General features: G+C 37.1%; 1 protein-coding gene across 1 annotated transcript in view; it reads right to left on the minus strand.

Annotated features, from left to right (window-relative positions):
- HSD17B12 (hydroxysteroid 17-beta dehydrogenase 12) overlaps positions 1 to 22838 on the minus strand; it is a 166734-nt gene that overhangs the window by 88355 nt on the left and 55541 nt on the right. The window contains exons 2-3 of the mRNA XM_028111182.2: positions 13720 to 13766; positions 12391 to 12466 (exon numbers count right to left, since the gene is read on the minus strand). Coding sequence (XP_027966983.1) covers positions 12391 to 12466; positions 13720 to 13766 — 123 coding nt within the window. The remainder of the gene's footprint in view (positions 1 to 12390; positions 12467 to 13719; positions 13767 to 22838) is intronic.

A 22838-nucleotide genomic window follows, 5' to 3' on the forward strand; every position in this document is an offset into this window, starting at 1 on the left:
TCTGTTTCCAGCCATGATGGTATAACAGACTAGATTTACTCCATTGCCTTAACCTGAAAAAACCGGACAAAACATAAGAAACAATGGTTTGCAGTCAGTGCAAGATACAGTGTTCAGGACAGTCATAGCCGCGAGAAGGAAACAAATGAGGTGAGGCCTACAGCTGCCCTAACTTACTGCCTACAGATTTTTTAGACCGGAAGGAAGAGAGAGGAACTCGGAGATCAACAGTTCCGAGTTGAAGAAACAGACTTGAGCATGTGGGGAAGACAGAGTCCCTAGAATTACCATACAGTGGAGAGAGAGAGCACGAACGAGACTAATAGCAAGAAAGACAAGGATAAAACAAGAGCAAGAACACACCATATGCAGTAATTCTCCCTTATTCACAGCATTGCTTTCCAAGGTTTCAGTTAGCCACAATCAGCTATGGTCTGGAAGCAGATGATTCTCCTGATGAATTGTCAGCAAGTCAACAGTAGCCCAATGCTAGGTCACAATGCCTATGTCATTCATATCATCATGGAGGCATTTTATCATGTCCGATCATTACAAGAAGGGTGAGTACAGTACAATAAGATATTTTGAAAGACTAACATTCATATAATTTTTATTAGAGTATATTGTTGTAATTGTTATTCTATTATTTTTGTTGGTAATCTCTTGTTGCACCTAATTTATAAATTGAACTTTATCATAAGATGGATATACAGAAAAAATATAGTATGTACAGGGCTCAGTACTCACTATCCACAGTTTCAGGCATCCATTGCGGAGGTGTCTTAGAACATATCCCCCACAAATAAGGGCTGCTGTATGTTCAAAAACGTAGATGGTGAACATTTTTAAAAGAGATAAGGGAGATACAAAAATGACCTAAAATTTCATTTTTGAGAGAAAAATATAATGTCTGGATTTTTATTTTATTTTTTAAAAATGATTTTATTTATTTACTTGACAAGAGAGAGAAAGAGGGAAAGAGAGAGAACATAAGTAGGAGGAGGGGCAGAGGGAGAAGCAGGCTTTCCGCTGAGCAGGGAGCCCCATGTGGGGGCTCGATCCCAGGACGCTAGGATCATGACCAGAGCTGAAGGTAGACGCTTAATGACTGAGCCACCCAGGCGCCCCCAAATGTGTGTTTTTTAAAAAAAAAAAAACACACTAACAGGATTAATGGCAGATTAGACACTAGAGAAAAAAAAATTAATGAATGCGAAGGCACAGTAAAAGACACTCTCTAAAATGAAACACAAAGAAAGAAGAGATTCCTCCCCCAAAAAGAAAATGAAAGAAGACAACATCAGTAAGTTGAGAGACAACTTTAATCCATTTAATATATGTATAACTCAAATCCTACAAAGAGAGTGAAGGATAGAAAAAATATTTGATGGCACCAATTTTCCCAAATATAATGAAAATTATAAGCACATAAATTTAAGCTCAGTCAACTCCAAATGAGAAACATGAATAAAAGTACACCAAGGGAAAAAATACTCAAATTCCTTAAAACTGGTAATAAAAAGATGAATCTTAAAAGTAACCAGAGAAGAAAAAAATAAGTGACTTACACGAGGTGGTTAAAAAAAAAACAACAAAAGATAGGAATGACAGCAGACTTCTTGTCAAAAAGACTACAGGCCAGAACACAATGAAGCAAAGTAAAGTACTGAAAGGGGAAGAAAGAATCTGTCATTCTAAAATTTTATACCCAGAAAAAATACATTCAGAACTAAAAGTCTTTGTTCAGACTTACAAAGAGAATTCATCACTAGCAGACCAGAACTACAAGAGATACAAAAGGAAGTCTTTCAGACAGGAAAGAAAAAAATAAATTCCTGACTGAATTATGTATCCATAAAAAGGAATGAAAAGCATCAGAAATAATAATGTGTATAAATAATGAAGACTTTAAAAAACAAAAACTAAATTTAATTCTCTAAAATACAGTTGACTATGGCAAAAATAATGTTATACAATTCATAACATATAGAAATAAATAAAACAGTGGGGAGTGGGAGTATATTGTCGTCAGGTTCTCATGCTCCACATCAAGTAGCAGTAGCCTGTGACAAGCTAAAGATAAACACTGCAAAATCTAAAGCAATCACTAAAAACAAAGAAAGAAGATGTACAGCCAATAGCCAAGGAAGGAAATAATATAGAATGATTAAAGACATGTTATTAATCCCAAACATAGGCAGAAAAAAAAAAGTGAGCAAAGAACAGATGAGATGAATAGAAAACAAAGAATAAATGGGTAGATCTTAACCCAATCCTATCAACAATAACATTAAGTGTAAATGGTCTGAGAACCCCAATTAAAAGGCAGAAGTCATCAAATTGAATTTTTTTAAAAAAGACCAAATCTATGCTGTCTACAAGAAACCCACTTTAAATATAAAGCACATATAGGTTAAAAGTAAAGACAGAAAAAAATATATACCATTCTAACACTAACCAAAAGAAAGATAAACAAAGTTGATTTCAGTGCAGAGAATATTACCAGAATAAAGAAGGTCATTTCATAATGATAAAGGAATGAATTCATCAAGAGAACATAATGCCCTTAAATGTTAATGCTATTTGTAATAATGCTATTTTTGTTAATAACAAAAAAAACAGACACAAAGAAACAGACAATCCATAATTGTAGTTGGAGATTTCAACTCCCACCCTCACAGTAACTGATAAGAGCAAATAGACAGAAAAATCAATGAAGATACAGGAAACTTGAACAATACCTTCAACCAACCATTTTATATTTTAAAAAAGCCTCTTCTGAGTGGCTTATAGAGACTAATCAGTGGTCCTTTAAATCTGAGAAGAGAAAATTCAAGAATGACCAGACAAGGACAAAACTTCTAATGCTTTAAAATGTGCTAGAAATTTCAGAAAATTCATTCTCACAGAAATGACCAGCTCGAGCAGTGACAGTAAAAAATTCAAACAGACATTTGGCTAGCAACTAATAGTTAATTTTAAATGCACTAATAAACTTTTGAAGTATTTTTAATAATTGGTAAATAAACAAAGAATTATATAAGATAACCAAGATATACATAAAAGTCTTAATTAAGGTAAAACATTGGCCAAATTAGAACTAGTTTGACCATTTTAATTTTAAAAGTGGCTATATGTCTTCTTTCTAACATTTCATTCTTTGAACTTTTAAATTTTCTACATAGGTTTTATCAGTTAGCTATATTATCATTGCTTCCACAAACTATTTTAAGTTATGACAGTTGGTGTCTTTATGAAAGGATGGGCTTTTCTAAACTTCAGACAATGCTGCAAATCATTGATGTTAATTACTCTTCCTGTCCTCTGTGTAAAATTTGCAAATGTCATCTCTCAGACAAACTTGGTATCAATAATGATTGTACTGCTCTGCATTGTCAACTTAAATATAACTTCTATGATTCTTAATTGACCCTAAGATACTATACTAATATCACAGTGAGTTAAAGAAGGAGGCATCTTAAAGAAAACCCCAATTGGGATGGCAAAGTCACTGTGATAGGTGAATCTTCTTACAACGTAATAATGGAACATAAAGTTAATACATTTTAAGGTTCAGGTGAAAGTGTTCACTTATCTAAATATATGTATAAGTAAGTATAAAATATATTAAAACCAACAAAGAAAGCTTATGAATTAAATAGTATGAAACCAGCTGTTGAGAAGAAATTTGATCTTTGATAATATAGTCTTCTCGTAATGAGAAAGTTGTAAAAAAATTATTCTGTACCTTCGGTATCCAGCCTGGCCAACAACGGTTCTGTATCTCCCCAAAACACTCTCATTTTCTAACAGCCTGTTAACTTTTTAAGCTTTTCTATTGACTTTTGTCATCCCTTGAATCGTTTTTTAACAAAAGTTTCTTGTTTCTAAAAAGGCTGGATTTCCTAATAATTATTGTTTCTTAAGGCTATGTTTTATTTGAATTACTTATATGTAATATAATGTCACTTAAACCACGACTCTAATCATTTCTTGTCTTGGGCACCCGTGACTTATGCTTATATTTTGCTATAACCACTAGTCTCCTGGCAACTCTTTATGCTACTGCCTTCACAAATTTGGGCCACAATATTAAAAATAATAAAGGGGCGCCTGGGTGGCTCAGTTGTTAAGCGTCTGCCTTCGGCTCAGGTCATGATCTCAAGGTCCTGGGATCGAGCCCCTCATCAGGCTCCCTGCTCAACGGGAAGCCTGCTTCTCCCTCTCCCACTCCCCCTGCTTGTGTTCCCTCTCTAGCTGTCTCTCTCTCTGTGTCAAATAAATAAATAAAATCTTTAAAAAAATAATAAAAATAATAAAATTGATTAAGACATATGTTGTACCCGAACTATCATTGGTATTTCCCAGATGGCCACTAGGTAGCACTACCCAGCAGAGACGCTATTAGGAAAAAACTAGATATGTAGTATATTCTCTATATCTTTAATTAGCTCAACTCTCTTATGAGAGCTGTTCTGTTTATCAAGCCCATAACATGGGCAGAGCCAAGGTGTGACTAATAATGAATATCATTCAACATGTGTATACTTTTCAGGACAGACAGAAATGTATTCATGCTCCTGTGCACAGCCTGGCACACGACTATGAACAAAATGATATCTACGATTACGGTTAATTGGTGGCAATTTTAAAACACTTTATTGAAGTCCCTGGAGCTTTATCAATGCCTTTTGTGTCCACCATAAGGCTCATGCCCTGAGAAAAATTACTGACTAAATCATTAATTACCTCTATATTATAGCAAAACAGGGTATTCTATTCTGATACTGTTAATTATTGTAAATAGTGAACGAGAGGTCATCAGTCTTATTAACAGGGGGTTCCTACTTTTCCTTCATGTTTGCCAAAAGCTGGAGGCCCTTAAGCTGGACATCAGAAAATTGAGTCTTTAAAAAGAACACATAAATAATAGCCTCAGTAGATGGAAGCTTGTTTCAGTACTCTTGACCGTCACGAATGCTGTAAACAATCAACTCCCATGTCAGACTTCCTTCCCAGTGTAACCTGACACTGCCACCAAGCTCAACTATGGGACAGATTATACCAGGAAACTGAGTCAGTATCTATAGGACTCTTTAATGTTTTTGACCCAAGATCCAATGGAAGAATTAATTTTGCAACTGAATGAGATCAATGAAAGAAACTTAACAGTGGTTTCGAGAAAATGTTTTTCTTCTTAATTTTTTACTCCCCCACCCCTTTGTGGCTGGCTGTCCTTGGGCAAACTGGAATGAAGCACTCTTTGAATGGTATGTTGCACCAACTGATCCCCCAGAAATTGAGAAAAATATTCCCTGAAAAACCTTAATATAGCTTATAAACTGTGGCTGACCGTTATTTTCCAGATCCAGATTTTATTTTCCAAAAATATCTCCCTTCCCACACACTCTTTTCCAATGTTACCACGTCACTCCTCCATCAAGAGGTGGAGAATATTCCTCTCACCTTGGATCTCGGCAGGCTCATGTCTGCTTTGACCGATAGAATACAGCAAAAGTAACACTACGTGAGTTCTGAGAGTAGGTCACAAAAACACATCAGCTTATGTTTTGTCGTCTTGCACCATTCACTGTGAGGGATGAGAGTTACCCTGTGAGGAGTCCAGCTACCCTGATCTGGCCATGCTAGAGAGACTACGCAGAGGCACTCCGGCCAACAGTCCCAGCTCTGTCCAGCTTTCCGGTCATTCCCGACCATGGCACCAGCCTTGTGAGAGAAGCCATCTTAAATCTTTTGAACCAGCCTCTCCACCAGCTAGTATCACAGTTAGGGAACTCAGTAATGCCATGAGAGGCAAAAGAATTGTACTCCCAGGTCCTGGCAAAACTCCTGATCAGCAGAATTTTTGAGTACCTAACATGGTTATTATTTCACATTGATAAGTTTGGGGTAGCTGTTATGCAGCAATAGCAACTGGAACATAAACTATTAAATTGTTTAGGTAAATTTAAAGATGGAAAATGTATAGAAAATACAACACACAATATTTAAAAAGAAAAAGAAAAAGAAAATACAACACATATTGATTGGCCTTGTCTGCAAAACTAATCAGCACGATAGTCAGATGGTATACATGTCCTTACTGAGTTCTTTCACCTTACATGGCAATGTAATCATTTGCATAGGCTCAATAAGAATCTATCCTTCCTCCTACCAGGATGTAATTAGATAAAACAAATTTGTAACCATGACCATGCCAGAAATGTTTCATTTAACGGTAAATCTCATTTAATTAGGCACGACAAGCCCACTAGTAAGGAACAATAATTACACTCCAATATGTAGAAACAATGCTTCAAGGAAACTGTCCTGGCACCTGCTCAGTGGCTTGTGGGACACCTCAGTCTCATGGGTAGTACACAAAATGTCACTTTCTGGAAACGCTGACGAATTTGGAGATCTTAAAGTACAAGGATACCTCTACAATTACAGGTACCACAGGCAAAACCAGGAGAGGCAAACCAGCTGGGTTTTGGTTCCTGGTGGTTCCTTACCTTAGAATATGTGAACTGTAGGGGCAATAAAAATATTTCTGGTAACTACAGAAGTGACAGAAAAACATATAAGACTCTAGGGGCTGCATGAGGTCAACTCTCTGATCCTAACATCATGTGGTTCTAGTTTCATTAAACATGAAAGTAAAAAGGTTCACTAACACCTTGTCCTTATATAAATGAAACAGGCTAAATATAACAAGGCATCACATTAATGCTGCTGAGAGTGCATCAGAAAATTGTGAAACAAACTTATTTGGTCAAATCCATATCTAACCTATACAGATTTGATCAGAGGTAAGGTTTGAAAAAGTGAAACTGATTTTTTTTTAACCTAACCCTATTCCTCTGTTGACTACAGACCAATAAGATTTACATTTCTTTTTTTTTAATTTTATTTTACTATGTTACGTTAATTTATGTATTAATGTATTTATGTATTAATAATATGTATTAATATTATGTATAATTAATGTAATACATTACATCATTAGTTTTTGATGTAGTGTTCCATGATTCATTGTTTGCATGTAACACCCAGTGCTTACATTTCTAAAAGCTTTACATTTCAAGAGATCACAGAATTACAGGGCCATCCCAGAGCTTTATACCCTGAGATAATTAACAAAAAGAGAGAAACACCCTATCTGTTTTTTTTGTTTTTGTTTTTGTTTCATTTAAGTAATCTCTACACCCAACATGGGGCTCGGACTCAAGAGTCAGATGCTCTTCTGACTAAGCCAAAACGCCCCTTGTTTTTTTTAAATCAAAGACAGAAATGTGTGGTTTTTTAAATCAAAGCCGATTAAAGTGAATGCAATCAGAATTACCAACTGCCATGTACAAATATGGACTGTAAATATCACCATCTCTACATTTTGTGAGCCAATAGGTTGTTCTAAAAGCTAGTCTTTGCTTTGTGCTTTCTGCAAGTAAAAACTTAGCTCAGAGTTCAAAAATTATCTAGGAGTTTCTCTCTTTGACAAATCAAAACTGACAAAGATACTGAATATATTAATAATCCTGGCTAACAAAGATAATAAAATAAGCTTCTTATATATGTGTTGACTCTCAGCTTGTATTAATTCAATGGGTGACAGGTATCCTTACAAAGAAGCAAAAATTCATCAAAGCAACCTATCCCGAGAAAGCACTTATCCATTGTTGGCAAAACATTTAGTTCCCTACTAAATTATATATAATCCTTTAAAAATTTTCATGAAGAACTTTGATAAGTAGGTTGTCCTGCACACTCACAAGAAACTGCTTCTAAAGAAATAGAATCCCCAAGTTTACATAATGACAGTGGAGAGTCAGAAGGTGACAGGAGCCCAGAAGAGTCCTTGTTTTTTCTCAATTGGCATGTGGTTTCTTTTTCAATCCCCTCCTTTCCTCTTTTCTTCTTCAGTCATGTAGGAAAGAAGGAGGGATGAGTTTAACCTCCTGGAGTGAATGTAAGAGCTGGATTAGAAAAGACAAGTTAGGGACCCCTGGGTGGCTCAGTCATTAAGTGTCTGCCTTTGGCTTGGGTCGTGGTCCCCCTGGGATCGAGGCCTACATCGGGTTCCCTGCTTGGCGGGAAGCCTGCTTCCCTCTCCCACTCCCCCTGCTTGTGTTCCCTCTCTCGCTGTGTCTCTCTCTGTCAAATAAATAAATAAAATCTTTAAAAAAAAAGAAAAGAAAAGAAACGAAAAGTTAGCCTAGTTAAACTAACTTGCCTGACTTCTGTTTCTTGAGTCAAGTCTGACTGATAGAGAAATTGGTATCAGCAGTGGGATCCCCAAAAACAGACCTCAAAGGACTTTGATATTGGTTTGATTTGATCCATAATGCAGTTGCATCACCATTAATCAAATTAATGCTGGCTGCTGATTATAATAAAGTATCTACTGAAGAAGTGCCTTAAGGGACCAAGTAGCTGTCACATTTGAGTTGGGCAGAAATGATAAATACAAAGATTGTGGTATAGCATAGCTTCTTCTGAATGCACTGGAGCATTTACAGAAAGAAAATGACAAACTTAGGTCTTTAAACTTTCAGCTCCCATTTATGAACAGAGAACCAGAGAACTTCTATGGCAGCCCTAATAAAAACCTCTATGTTTTACAGCCACAGGGCTCCCCTTGCTAACATCAGATTTAACTGTGCCAGGTGCAGAATTACAATGTGTAAGCTGAACTCCACAGATTCACCATGTCTCATGTATGAAAGTGAAAACACTGAATGAGACTTGGGATGGGGCTATCTGTGTGGACTCAACTGAAGCCAAGGATCTTGAACCCCTGAGCTATTCTGAGCCTCCCTTGGCCAGTGCAAAGAGAAATAGCTTGCTCTCCTGTGTCGGAAGAGATTAGCTTTCCCGGGATTGAAGAACCTGCATAACGTCATGGTAACTCTAAGGGCAGTTTCCTTCCAAGAGAATTCCTCTTCTCCTCAAGACCCAATGAGACCATCCCTTACTGCTAGTCATAACAGGGTAAGATCACAGCATTCTTTGAGGAACAAGTATAAAGTCAGATCCATAAAGTAATAACTGACACACAAAAATAATTGCAGAAGTTTGCTAATTTGTATTGCCAGATACCTAGGAAATCTATGTGAGAATGATTCTAAGAGTGCTAGGCCAAGGGAAACATAATACAATGCCAGACTGGGATAGTTTTTAAAATATGAATCACTTACCAGAGATTTCGCTTATACAACTGGAAGGGGCTCTAAGAGTTAGTTAACTTGGTTGGCTGACTGCAACTTGGACTCCATGACGGCCCTCCATTTAGTAAGTTTGGGAGGCCACAACTTCCTGGCGTAATGTAGTGGCAGGGATTCAAAGGCTCATTAAGAAATGCTGGAGTGGATTTATCATGTGCAACTTGCACACACAATCCCTCCACCACTACACCCCCTAAGAGGGCCCAGTGGATACTCTCATCACCTAAGGCTCCAGCTGCATAACGGGAGTGCCATTATATGGGCAAGAGGTTATTAGTCTGGCCCTTTAACATCCTGTCAGTCATAAAATTCACCACATTGCTACAAAATGAGAACTTCTCCATGTTCTCTCCTTGTTTGTTTCTTTCATGGCACTATTACAAACTGCAATTATTTATTTGTCTGATTTGCTTTGTTTCATTTTTTGCTTTTCTACCTTTTTTTTTTCTCTGTCTCCTCCACTAGCGTGTAAGTTCCATGGAACAAGGAGTGCCTCTGTCATGCTCACCACTGTATGCGGACTATCTAGCACAGGACCTGGTGCACAGGCATTCAATAAAGATGTGTTGAAGGCATAAACAGAGTTAGTCTGTCTCTGTCAACATTAAATTCTGGTCCTTCCTTCTCCTGGAATAGATGTTCATCAAAACACTATCCTGCCAGAGAGATGATTTACATCTGAGCTGAAAACCTGTACAGGTGTATATAATCTCCTTTGTATTTCTTCAGCTTAGAACCAACGACCTGGTCTGCTGATACCACCTTTCTCATTAAATTTATATGATGCCCAGGAAAACATAATAAAGGTCAATTCAGTGCATTACCATCTGTGCCTTCATGAAAATGTTTGAACAGGATCCCGTCTTTATCCAAAATGGCATCTCTGCCCAGTCATATGTCACCTCCTATCACAAGTGAATAAATTCTCAAATATCATTAAAGTATACTTCTGGCATGTTGAGCAATTTTTTGTACAGGCTGGAGCACTTTCTAAAAGACTGTCATGAGGTAGCTTTTACTTGTCTTGGGATCAAGTAGATGGTGGTTTGTTCAGATCACAGCATTTCAAAATTCAACATTCCATTTCATCAAAGGTTCTATTTTTCACCTATGAACCTTTACTTCCAGCAACTAGGAAATGCTTTCATTAACAGCCAATTTTATCTACACATGCACAAACCCAACATTTTTATCACTGTAAGAGTTAAATTATACACACGAGCACAGGGAACTAAGAAAGAAACAGTGTTAAGATCAGGCAACATGTGAAGTTCAACTACTATCTAAGTTAACTGCCTCAGGCTCATTAGTGCCATGGTTTCATTCAAATTCCCACCTTAGCCAAACTGCAAAATACTGTATGTCTTGGACCTTCAGGGTTGTGTTTATATAATTCAAAACTTGAAAGTTAAAATCCTTAAATGCCAAAGATGTAAAGATCTATGACAGCAACAGGGTTTAAGAAAAAAAAAATTTAACATACTTAATATTATTATCTATAAGGATCTGTTTTTTACATAAAGATTAAGTGCATTTATATGTAGTCTGTCCAGAAGAACCAGTTACGGCCTGGAAAGAAACAATAACAAAAATATATACCTCACAAGGATGTCTGAAAGATAAAAGAGGATAATACATGTGAGGGAATAAATAATAAAGTACCATATAAATGTTAATAGTAGGTAGTAATGTTAATAATAAAATATAGTATGTGGTACGTCTTCAGCTTACACAGTATTATACAGCAGTTGAGATATCTCAGTACAGCTGAAAAAAAAATGCAGTAGAAATCCTCTCTCATCTGAAAGAATTGGAGCAGTTTATTAGTTGGCTACTCATAGAAGTTAAAGCAGGAATCCTAGAAAACGACAAATACACATTGTAACCATTTTATTTAATTTAAACCTTGCATAAGTGTAATTCATTCACCAGTCCTCTGGGTAGGATCCCTGCCTTACATTTGAGTTTAGATCTGCTGACTGGTATTCCAGACTTTCCTGTCTCACCCACGCCCATAATGCGTCATTTATGATTGCAGGTCTAGTTCTTTTAAAGTGCAGCAAAAATTTCAACACATACGAAACAATCGGAGAGCAAATTTCTTACTTTTTATCATTTTTTCCAATTATTTTACATTTGTCTTGTTCACCACTAATTTGACAGCCAATTTCTGAAAGAACTTGCTTTTCTCAGTTTTTTCAGAGCATTCAACTTCGTTTTTGTAGAAATAACTCCCCCTCTTTACACAAATACCGCATCAGTGTGTGGAATATTAAATAATAAATGCACTCAGCATAGCTGACTCTTAAAGCCAATAAGGTGACTTGGGGGGCTAAAAGCACAAAAGCATCACACTGAGAACCCGACCAGCTGCGAACAGTCAGCACGCTGGGAACAGCAGTCAGTGTGTTCTACCCAGGAAACGGACAGCACTGCTTTATCCATCGGGTTGGTTAATTAGACATGAGTTAAGAATCTTTGCTATACAGTAATTCAGGTCTCAAGCATAGCTGCCTAAGAAGAAAGCTCAAAAGATTCCCTCTCATATGTAGATAGACTGCCTTCTGTATTTTTCTTCAATTATATATGATTACATTTAGAGGCAATGATGTCAAAGAGTGAAAAGAAAATGCAAGAATACTGAAATAAAGCAACAGAAAAGGAATTCAGGTGTTTAAGTAGAACATGATAAAATAATCAGAGAATCTGGCTCCTAACAACAACTGAGTCAGAAAAAGACATTTTAAGGAAATTTTAACAGTTCCATATTAATTTGAAAAAAAAATGATGACCCATTTTAAAGCATCCCTTTTGGGGCACCTGGGTGGCTCAGTCGTTAAGCGTCTGCCTTCGGCTCAGGTCATGATCCCAGGGTCCTGGGATTGAGCCCCGCATCGGGCTGCCTGCTCTGCGGGAAGCCTGCTTCTCCCTCTCCCTCTGCCCCTGCTTGTGTTCCCTCTCTCACTTGTCTCTCTCTGTCAAATAAATAAATAAAATCTTAAAAATAAATAAATAAATAAAAATAGAGCATCCCTTTTAACAACATAAGAAGCTTTCTGAACTATAAATAAATATGTCAGTGCTAGATACCTACTTGAAAACATTCAGCTTAGATTAGCTGTATCCTTTCGTAAATATGAAAGAAGAGGGTGTGTGAAAAACTTACTTATTTCACTGGAAACTTGATTCAGTTTATCCTGTGATCTGCTGATAAGGACAATCTTCATTCCATGTTTCGCTAACTGAAACAATAAAAAACACCAAGCAGTTGAATCACGCCTGTACTTGCATTTAAAAACAGAAATCAGATATATTCTCATTTTAAGAAAACCTGATAATATGGTAAACCCAACTAAAAAAAAAAAAATAAACCTAAGTTATAATGAATGGACAATCCAAAATGAAGACTTTACAAAAGGATTCCCCCAAAGGGCTATCTTTCTGAATCAAGCCAGTATATAAATGTCAAAGGGTCTCAGAAGGAGTAAAACTTTTATTTTCATTTTGTACCCATCTACACTGCTTTAGTTTTTAAAATCATAAGCACTGGGGCATCTGGGTGGCATAGCTGGTTAAGTGTCTGACTCGGTTTCGGCTCAGGTCGTGATCTTAGGGTCATGAGATTGAGCCCTGCATGCAGAATCTGCTTGAGATTGTCTCTTTTTCTCCCTCTGCCCCTCCCATTCATGCTCGCACTCTTTCTCTAAAATAAATAATCTTTCATAAATAAAGAAATAAAATCATAGGTATCTATTACTTCTATAATTTAAAAGTCAGCTTTAAAAAATATTTTGTTTTAAAAAAAATTTTTTGTTTTGGACTGGATACATAAAGACTGAAAGACTGGCAACCAAGGAAGATTTAAAAAGATCCTCTGTTGGAAATGACAAATGAGAAATCCAGTGGATCTGCCAAGATTGTCATCACAACTGGGCAGTATCATAAGCTGTGGTCCCTCAACAGAACCAGAGGGCAGGGAAGCTTGCCTTAAAAGAGTACTACGCAGTGCTCCTGCTTTGTACAATGGTCCTCAAACTACCATGGTCCCTATGCTTTCATGATGTTACCTTTTGCCCATGTCCATCAATATCTTTTTGTTAATTATAGTCTTATTTAAAAAACGATGCCATGGACTAGGCTGGAAATAAAACTATTCCATAATAATACAGCCACCTTTTGGAAAATAGTTCAAAACAACTGACTTTAAAACTAAGGACTGTCCATAATTACACAATATAAAATAAAACTATGCTACATTTTCCCCAATTCCAATTTACTGGGATAGAAAGTTTTATACTCATTTTTGCACAAAAATTTATTTTAAGATTGTCTTTGAGCAAGTGTGGTGTTTCTGATTAGAAATAAAGCATATCTATTGTACTATATAACACTATATTTGTTTTTAACTTCAACAATCAAAGCAACTGTAAGAGATCATCCTGTATTTGTTCTTTTATTTTTATACAAAAAAAAAAAGATCTTGAAAATTACCTACCTCTTCTGCATATGATTTTCCAATTCCATCAGTACCACCTGTGACAACTGAGAAAAGAAAAAAAACAGTTTAGGTTAAGAGCTGCAATGAAGAACCAAGCATAGTTAGGACCCACCAGTTATACACCAGAGGACCTGTGTAATACTATGATGTAAAAGATGAAGCAACACTAGTGATTCAAATTTAAGACGGAATACCCACCACAGTGGCTAAAATTTAAAAGACTGCAATACCAAGTCTTGACAAGGTTGTAGAGCAACTGGAACTTTCATACATTGCTGGTGGCACTGTAAATTGATACAATCATTTTGAAAAAAAAGCTATTTGGCATTATGTCCAGAACTAAACATATGCCTACCCTGTGACCTAGCAATTCCCAAGAAGTATGAACGCATCATGTCTATCAAAAGAATGCTCACGGTAGCTTTATTTATGTGCAATAGGTAAACATGCCCAAACACTGATCTACAAGAGAATAAGTAAACGGAGGTATATTCATATAATGGAATACTAAATAACAATAAAAAAGAACTACCAATATATTCAAAACATGGACAAATCTCCCAGACATTACGCTGAGTGAAAAAAGCCTGACATAAAAGCATACAAGCTGTTATGATTCCATCTATGAAGGCGAAAAAAAAAAAGGGTAAAAGGAACATTAAGGGACCTCTGGGGTAGAGGATGTATATCCTATATCTTGATTTGGGTACATAAGTATTTAAGAATTCACTTTAAAAATGCATATTTAAGTATATATTATATCTGTTATACCTTAATAAACTTAATTTTTCAAAATTATGGGCAATAAAAAGAAATTGAGTAAGATTGATTTCTTCTATGGGAAAGTGCATTTCTCTTACAAGCTCAACCCCCCCCTTTTTTTTTTAATTTGGGGGCACCTGGTTGGCTCAGATGGGTTAAGCGTCTGCCTTCGGCTCAGGTCATGATCCCAGAGTCCTGGGATCAAGACCTACATCGGGTTCCCTGCTTGGTGGGGAGCCTGCTTCTCCCTCTCCCTCTACTGTTTCTCCTGCTTGTGCTCTCTCGCTCTGTCAAATAAATAAGTAAAATCTTTAAAAAAAATAAAAAAAGATTTTACTTATTTATTTGAGAGAGAGAGCAAGAGAGCGAGAGAGGGAGAAGCAGACTTGCTACTGAGTGGAGAACCTGAAGCGGGGCTTGATCCCAGGACCCTGGGATCATGACCGGAGCCAAAGGCAGACACTTAACCAACTGAGCACCCAGGCCCCCCTCAAAAACCTTACGTAGCAGAAACATTTGAAAATTATAGTGGGTCAGGCTTCATCATGGTATCTTATCTCTGAAATACTGGAATGATGCTTGTTACAAATTCAGAGCATAGCCATCTTCTCCAAATTGTTAGGGATGTGCCTCAAACTTCTCTGAGATTTTCCAAACCATTTACAAATTATGGAAAACAAGTTATGGAGTCAAGTAGGATTTTCTTGTATCTGTCCTAAAAACACTTTTTTCAAATTACAAAAGGGCAAACATATCAAAAAATAAAAACAGTATAACAAACCCATATGTACCCATGACCCAGCCTCGAAGACTATCAACTTGATTTTAACTAATCTTGCTTCAACTATACCTCCACCCACTTCCTTCCATCTCAGATTATTTAGGTAAATCACTAACATATAACTTCATAAGAATTTCAGTATGTTATTTAAAATAACCACAATACCATTATCCTGATTCCTAAACTGGAAATAATAAATCCTAATTATCTAATATCAAGACAAATATCAACTATCCAATCAGTATGTAAATTTCCCCAAATGTTTCAGAAAACTTCTAGTAATTTGGTCAAATCAGGATTAAATAACTTCCATACTTAAAATTGGTTAACGTCTATTAAATCTCTTTTAATCTATAGGTCTATCTATCCATCTACCTTTCTATATCTATTTATTCAACCTCCATCTCTCTCTCCTCCCCTTCTACTCCTTTTCCCTCCCTTCCTTCCCCCACCCCCAACTTCCCTACTAGCTGTTGAAGATATTGGGTCCTATTACTTTCCCAGCCTGGCATTTGCTGATTACATTCCCCTGATGTCATGTAACATGTTCTTCTGTCCCCTAGTGGTTACCTATCAATGCTTGATCAAATTCAAGTTTGATTTTTTTGGTAAGAATACTTTAAAAGTGATAATGCATATTTACATCAGGAGGCACATGTCTGGTTATCTTTCTTTCTTGTTTTATTAGCAGGCATTGATCACCACTGAGATACAGAATTTCATTAGAGGTTGTGAAACAATGATCTTTGTGTTTTTTACAGTTTGGGGAGGGAGGAGAGAGAGTGCGTGTGCACTGGGGAGGAGGGCAAAGGGAGAGGGAGAGACAATCTTAAGCAGGTTCCATGCTCAGCTCTGAGCCCAACAAGGGGCTTGATCTCTCGACCCTGAGATCATGACCGGAGCTGAAACCAAGAATCAGATGCTCAACTGACAGAGCCATGCAGGTGCACCCACTCTTATGTTTTCATCCTTATTCTAAATCCTGTGTTCACACTGTTATCTCCTGCTTCATCAATTTTTATTACTTATTATAATTGATGGAACACCCACTCCTCTTTATCTTCCACCTCCTTCCAATGAAACTATATCACAAGACTCTTGTCAATACTCAGTGTGTACATTATTAAAATAATGCAACTCAATTCTGACACTAACCATAGGACATGGGCCCCAGCAAAACTGCCCATACTTCGGGTATCAGTTGCAAGTTCAGAGGTCCCGACAGGCACCCACACTCTGACTGACTACAAAATTCAGGGTTCCCACAATTCCTCGGGTTCAGCAATTCACTAAACAAGTCACAGGACTCAGGACAACTTAACGATTTGTGATTACAGTTTTTTAATAAAGGATACAAATCAGGACCAACCAAATGAATAGTCACATGGGGCAAGGTCTAGGAAGGTCCTAAATGCAGAGCTTCCGTGCCCTCTCTGAATCAGACCACATCACCCTCACAGCACACCAATGTGTTCACCAACTAGGAAGCCACATCAAGCTTCAATGTCCAGAATTTGTAATGGGCTTTATTACAAAGGCACGGTTGACTGCATCACTGGCCATGTCACTGAACTCAACCTCCAACCCCCCTTCCCTCCCAGAGCTTGAAAGGTTGAGCTGCTATCACATGGCTCAGACCTCCAATCTTCTAATCACATGGTTGGTTTTTACGGCATGACCAGCCCCCATCTTGAAGCTATCCAGAGTCCCACCATGAGTCCTCTCATTGGCATAAAGTATCAGGGCCTGCCATGAATAAAGACAATCCTATCATGCAGGAAATTCCAAGGATTTAGATTCTCCCCACCAGAAACCAGGGATGAAAGCCAAATTCTTTATTATACAACAATTACTGTGGCTAGGTAAATATATTATTCACTACTAAACCAAGTAAGAGAGTATAATTACATTTCCTTTCTTGGTCAACATTTTTCTTTTCCTGTAGTTCAAACTGCCTTTTTCTTCCATTTGCATAGTTTTCTTTTTAAATCTTCTCCCAGGGGCGCCTGAGTGGTTCAGTCGTTAAGTGTCTGCCTTCGGCTCAGGTCATGATCCCGGGGTCCTGGGATCGAGTCCCACATCGGGCTCCATGCTCTGAGGGAAGCCTGCTTCTCCCTTTCACACTCCCCCTGTTTGTGTTCCCTCTCTTGCTGTGTCCCTGTCAAATAAATAAAATCTTAAAAAAATAAAATAAAAATAAATCTTCTCCCATTCCCTAACAGCCTCTCAGTACAATTTTCCACACAATCAATCCCATGAATTTTTTTTTCCTTTGTTTTTCCATAGAGATTACTTTCCCAGAGCCCTCCAGCTTTTATCCTGTTCCTCTTTGGAATGGCTACTCTGCTGCACAGCTGTTGTTCTAGAACATAACCTTGGGAATTCCCTTGGCCTCTCTCTCCTGTGTTGAAGCTCTTATTTCTAGATCTTGTTCTAGTTCCTTATTAGGGAGCACATCCACCAGTAGCTTTCCAAGGATAGATGCATGAAGACACATTTTTGTAAACGTATTTTTTAAATAAACTTTTTATTTTAGAAGTTTTTTAGACTTACCAAAAACTATGAAGATAATACAGGGGGATCTCTATATTTCAAGTCAGTTTTTCCTATTGCTAACATCTTACATTTGTCACAATTCATGAACAAATATTGGTACATTATAGTAGTGCCCTCTTTTCCATGGGGGATACATTCCAAGACCCCCAACAATGCCTGAAACTATGGATAGTACCACACCCTATATATACTATGATTTTTCCTAGACATACATACCTATAATAAAGTTCAATTTCTGTTAAGCATAGTAAGAGATTAACATTAATAATAAAATAAACATTGTAATGTACTATAATAAAAGCTATGTGAATATGATCTCTCTCTCACACAAAACTTTACTGAACTATACTCAGCCTTCTTCTTGTGATGATGTAAGAGAAAATGTCCACATGATGAGCTGAACTGAGATGAATGATGTAGGCATTATGATACAGGCTACTATTTACCTTATTTTTTTTTTAAGATTTTATTTATTTGACAGAGAAAGACACAGCAAGAGAGGGAACACAAGCAGGGGGAGTGGGAGAGGGAGAAGCAGGCTTCCTGCAGAGCAGGGAGCCCAATGCGGGGCTCGATCCAGGACAGGACGCTGGGATCATGACCTGAGCCAAAGGCAGACGCTTAACCCCTGAGGCACCCAGCCGCCCCTATTTACCTTCTAACAAGATGTCAGAAGGAGGATCATCTGCTTCTGGATCACAGTTTACAGCAGGTAACTGAAAACTGCGGAGAGCAAAACTTCAGATAAGAGGGGGTTCTACTGTATTATCAACAAAAGTCTGTATCTTTTTCATATTTTCTTGTTACTGAATGTCTTTCTGTTCTATGATGACATCCAGAATATCCTATTAAATTCATGTGACAGCTTAAGAGAAACTTTTTTTGATAGTTTAAGAGAAAACTTTTTGATTGTGTATGTCTTTTTTTTTTTAGAGAGTGTATATTCTAACCTAGTACATAATAGTTTAACTGGGTATAAAATTCTAAGCAGGAAATCATTTTTTTTATTATGTTATGTTAATCACCATACATTACATCATTAGTTTTTGATGTAGTGTTCCATGACTCATTGCAGGAAATCATTTTTAACAACAACAACAAAAAATTGAAGACAACTCTCCATTGTCTTCCAGCACCGACATTGCTCAAAAAGTGTTTCACCATTCTGAGTTCAGACCATTTTATAAGTGACCTGCTTTTTTGTCACTGGAGCTTTTATCATTTAATCTTTAGCACTCTGTCACGATAATATACCTTTCAGTGGGTGTTTTCCCATTCATTGGTGCTAGGCACTGATGGGCCTTAAAATCCATGGTCTTCAATTCTGGCAGTTTTCTTATATTGATTCATTGAAAATTTCTTCCCCATACTTTTCTCTTTCTGCAATTCTTATTTATCAGAATTTAGATATAACACTTTCTCTATTAGTCATACTTTTTTTTTTTGTTCTACTTTCCTGGAAATTTCTTCAACTTTACCTTCCAAACTTTCTATTGACTTTTAAATTTTAGGTTGTCAAATTTTTAATTTTGAAGAGCTCTCCTTTATTCTGATTGCTCTTGCTTTTTTTTTTAAAGGAGCATCTTGTTCTTATTATAGACCTATTATCTTCTCTTATCTCTGAGGATATTAATTAGACTTTATTTATATACAGTTGACTGTTGAACACGGGCTTGAACTGCATGGGTCCACTTATACACAGATTTTATAAATACAGTACAGTACTGTAAATGTATTTTCTTTTCCTTATGATTTTCTTAATAAGCTTTTCTTTTCTCTGGGTGTAAGAACACAGTCAGCTAACCCATAAAATATAAAATATATGTTAACCAACTGCTGTTAGTAGGGCTTCCAGTTGGCAGTAGGCTATTCGTAGTTAAGTTTTCAGGGAGTCAAAAGTTAGACGCAGGCTTTCGACAGCACAGGGCCACTAATCCCCACATTGTTCAAGGGTTAACCATATTTATATTTTCTTCTTATATTCTGTTTCCTCTACATTCCTTTTGACTACTTTGGTCTGTCTCATCTTGCAAGCATTAATATGGCAACTAGTGTGCATATGTGGGGTGATTACATTGTGAGCCTTGCTCTAGGGTAATCAGTGAGTAAACCAGCTTTTTTATTAGAGATTCCACAAAAGTCAGGATCTTTTCTCTGAAACCCTTCAGTATTTCTTAAGAAGCATTTCTCAGTTTCAATCGTCTGGCTGCTGGGTAGGTGAGCAGCTATTAGTTTGCAGACTTTTTACTCAACCCCTGCTCTCAGCTGGGTGTTTCACCTCTGCCTTCTTCTGTGCCCAATTTCCCTGAGTCTCAAGCACATCTGGCTCAGTGGCCCTTCCCACCCTTGTCTTTTGAAGTACCTGACACTTCTAGTTGTGCTTTTCTGGGATCCAAAAGCAAATCTTTGTGCTTTCTAATGGTGGACTGTCTGTGAGCACTCTGGTGTCTGCTCTGTGAAATCAGGTACCACTCTTCCACCTACATTTGCTGTTATTGGGGAATGAGGGATTTCAGAAGTTCCCTAGTCTCATCAAACTGAAGCTTTCTGTTTCTCATTCTCCTAATTTTTAGAGAGGATTTCCAAAAAATAAAGGCTAGAAATACAGTTATTTGGTCATCTTAAAACTGGGAAATTCCCCAAGTTTCCTCTGAAACATATTATACTAAAGTAGACTAACTTTAGTTGAGAATGAGATACTAAACACAATTCTCAAAAAAAACTGACTTTATACTCCCAGCAGGAACATTTTTTCCTATCATGTCCTAGTATTAACTACCAAATTTAAATCAAATTAACAGTTTTTAGAAACTATTATGTGCACAACTTTGGAGACTACAACAATGTTTAAGATCCATTCTGGATATTAGGTGTTCTATAAATCACCCATTCCATGGTTAGGACTTTAAATATTAAGCAGAAACAATATGACTTTCAAAAGATATAAATATTAAAAATTTAGCCTGATCTTTTTAGATAGATAAAAATTCATTTTTCTAGGGGCACCTGGGTGGCTCAGTCAGTTGAGTGTCCAAGCTCTTGATTTCAGCTCAGGTCACAGTCTCAGGGTCCTGGGATAAAGCCCCATGTAGGGTTCTACACGCAGTGAGGAGTCTGTTTCTCTCCCTCTCCCTCTACCCCTCCCCTCCAGCATGTGCTCTCGTGCACTCTTTCTCTCTAAAATGAATAAGTCTTTAAAAAAATATATCATTTTTCTATATTCTAATTCTCAAAATCGAATCCAGCATTGCATAGTTATATATGAGCCAAATATTACCTCACAAGTACATTTTTTTCCTAAGAAAACAGGAAAGTATAAAAATTATTTTTATGTGCACATCTAAGAAATAAAAAATAAAACTGGAAACTCAGAGGCTCCCTTTGTCATTTCTGTAAGCACCACTGTAGTTCTACACTAATCAGTCACCTACACAATGGCCAGGCAATGGGGGATCAACTAACGCTTCTCCATCAAAGGAAATGACAAGGGGTGCCTGGGTGGCTCAGTCATTAAGCATCTGCGTTCGGCTCAGGTCATGATTCCAGGGTCCTGGGATCGAGCCCCACGTTGGGCTCCCTGCTCGCCGGGAAGCCTGCTTCTCCCTCTCCCATTCCCCCACTTGTGTTCCCTCTCTCGCTGTCTCTCTCTCTGTCAAATAAATAAAATCTTTAAAAAAAAAGGGGGGGGAAATGACAAATTCTTTAGTTCTCTAGGTCATATGGTAGGTAAGTGTTTGCAATAACGTAAAAACACGACCAAGTCATCTGTCAAACTTCAATCATAAAAGTTTCACTTGATGCAAAAAAATAATTTTAATTTATTTATTAAAGACAGACAATGGAGACAAGGATTGTCCTGCTGCTTTTGCTTTTAAAGATCCATTCTCTGCTTTAAAGCTATGTATATTCAAAGTGGTAGCAGAGATAGCAGCTGGTAGTTGGATAGAAAAATCTCCTAATCACGTTCATTAATTTTTTATTTTTATAAAATAATAGTGTGATTCTCTCTATTAAGAAGATACCATATTATCTGGGGAGTCAACTCATCATTATTAATTTTAGGAAGCTAATCAAAGCATATCATATCTTAAATCAAAAGTCTTTTAGTGTTGCTTCTGGGGCATTGGGAAAAGACATGAAATAGATTACTATTTTTTATCCTTCTTACTGTTGGTATTTTTTACCCATGTGCGTATCCTGCCTTTCTGACAAAGAATTCCTTTCCTACCACGAATAGAAAGATGGTATAAACTGAGCCAGCAGACTCTATTTATTCCAGTTTCCCAAAAATCAGTGTAGCACTGCTTAACCCCCTGCTTCCCAAGATCACTTAACATTTCCTTAAAACAGAGTTCTTAAAAATAAAATTCAATAGGAAACTTACTTGATTACTATTTATTGAATTATTTGATTGTAAAAGACCACCAGTTTTAATTACTATAAATAGAATATTAGTGTAAAATATGTATGTATATATGTAACCATTAAAATTTTTAAAATTCACCAATGCAGTACCCAAGATCATTTTTTTTTGGAAATATTTTATCTAACCCTGAAATGCCTACCACCTTGCAATGAGAACCCATGAAGCAAAGACCAGCTCCCAAATCATTCATATTAGAAGTACTGCTTGTTTTTTTTTTTGTTGGTTTCTTACAATGAAAAAATTAAGCACTCAGCCACAATGAAATAAGGCACCAAGTACAGAAATACCCCCGGGGACGACTCCTCCTCATGTTATATGCACATCTGGGCCAGAGCCCAGTCGGCAACCGTCTTCCCTTCCTACTTTCCAGAAACTGGCCTGGAATATAGACTCTATTTCCCAAACCCCCCAGCAGCCAGGTGTGGCCATGTGATTAGATTCTGGAAATAAGATGCAAGCAGTAATATGAGGGGCTCTGAGAATGGCTGCTCACAGGAAGCTGACTCAGCAGGGAGAGGCCCCTTTTTGACCTTCATCTAGCCAATTCAGAAGTGATGGCATTAAGTCTGGCGGTCTTGAACCACAAGTAAC

Source organism: Eumetopias jubatus, unplaced genomic scaffold, assembly GCF_037043125.1.
Source record: "Eumetopias jubatus isolate StellerSeaLion01/CBP00866 unplaced genomic scaffold, mEumJub1_p1.0 scaffold_13, whole genome shotgun sequence".
NCBI classification, from domain to species: domain Eukaryota; kingdom Metazoa; phylum Chordata; class Mammalia; order Carnivora; family Otariidae; genus Eumetopias; species Eumetopias jubatus.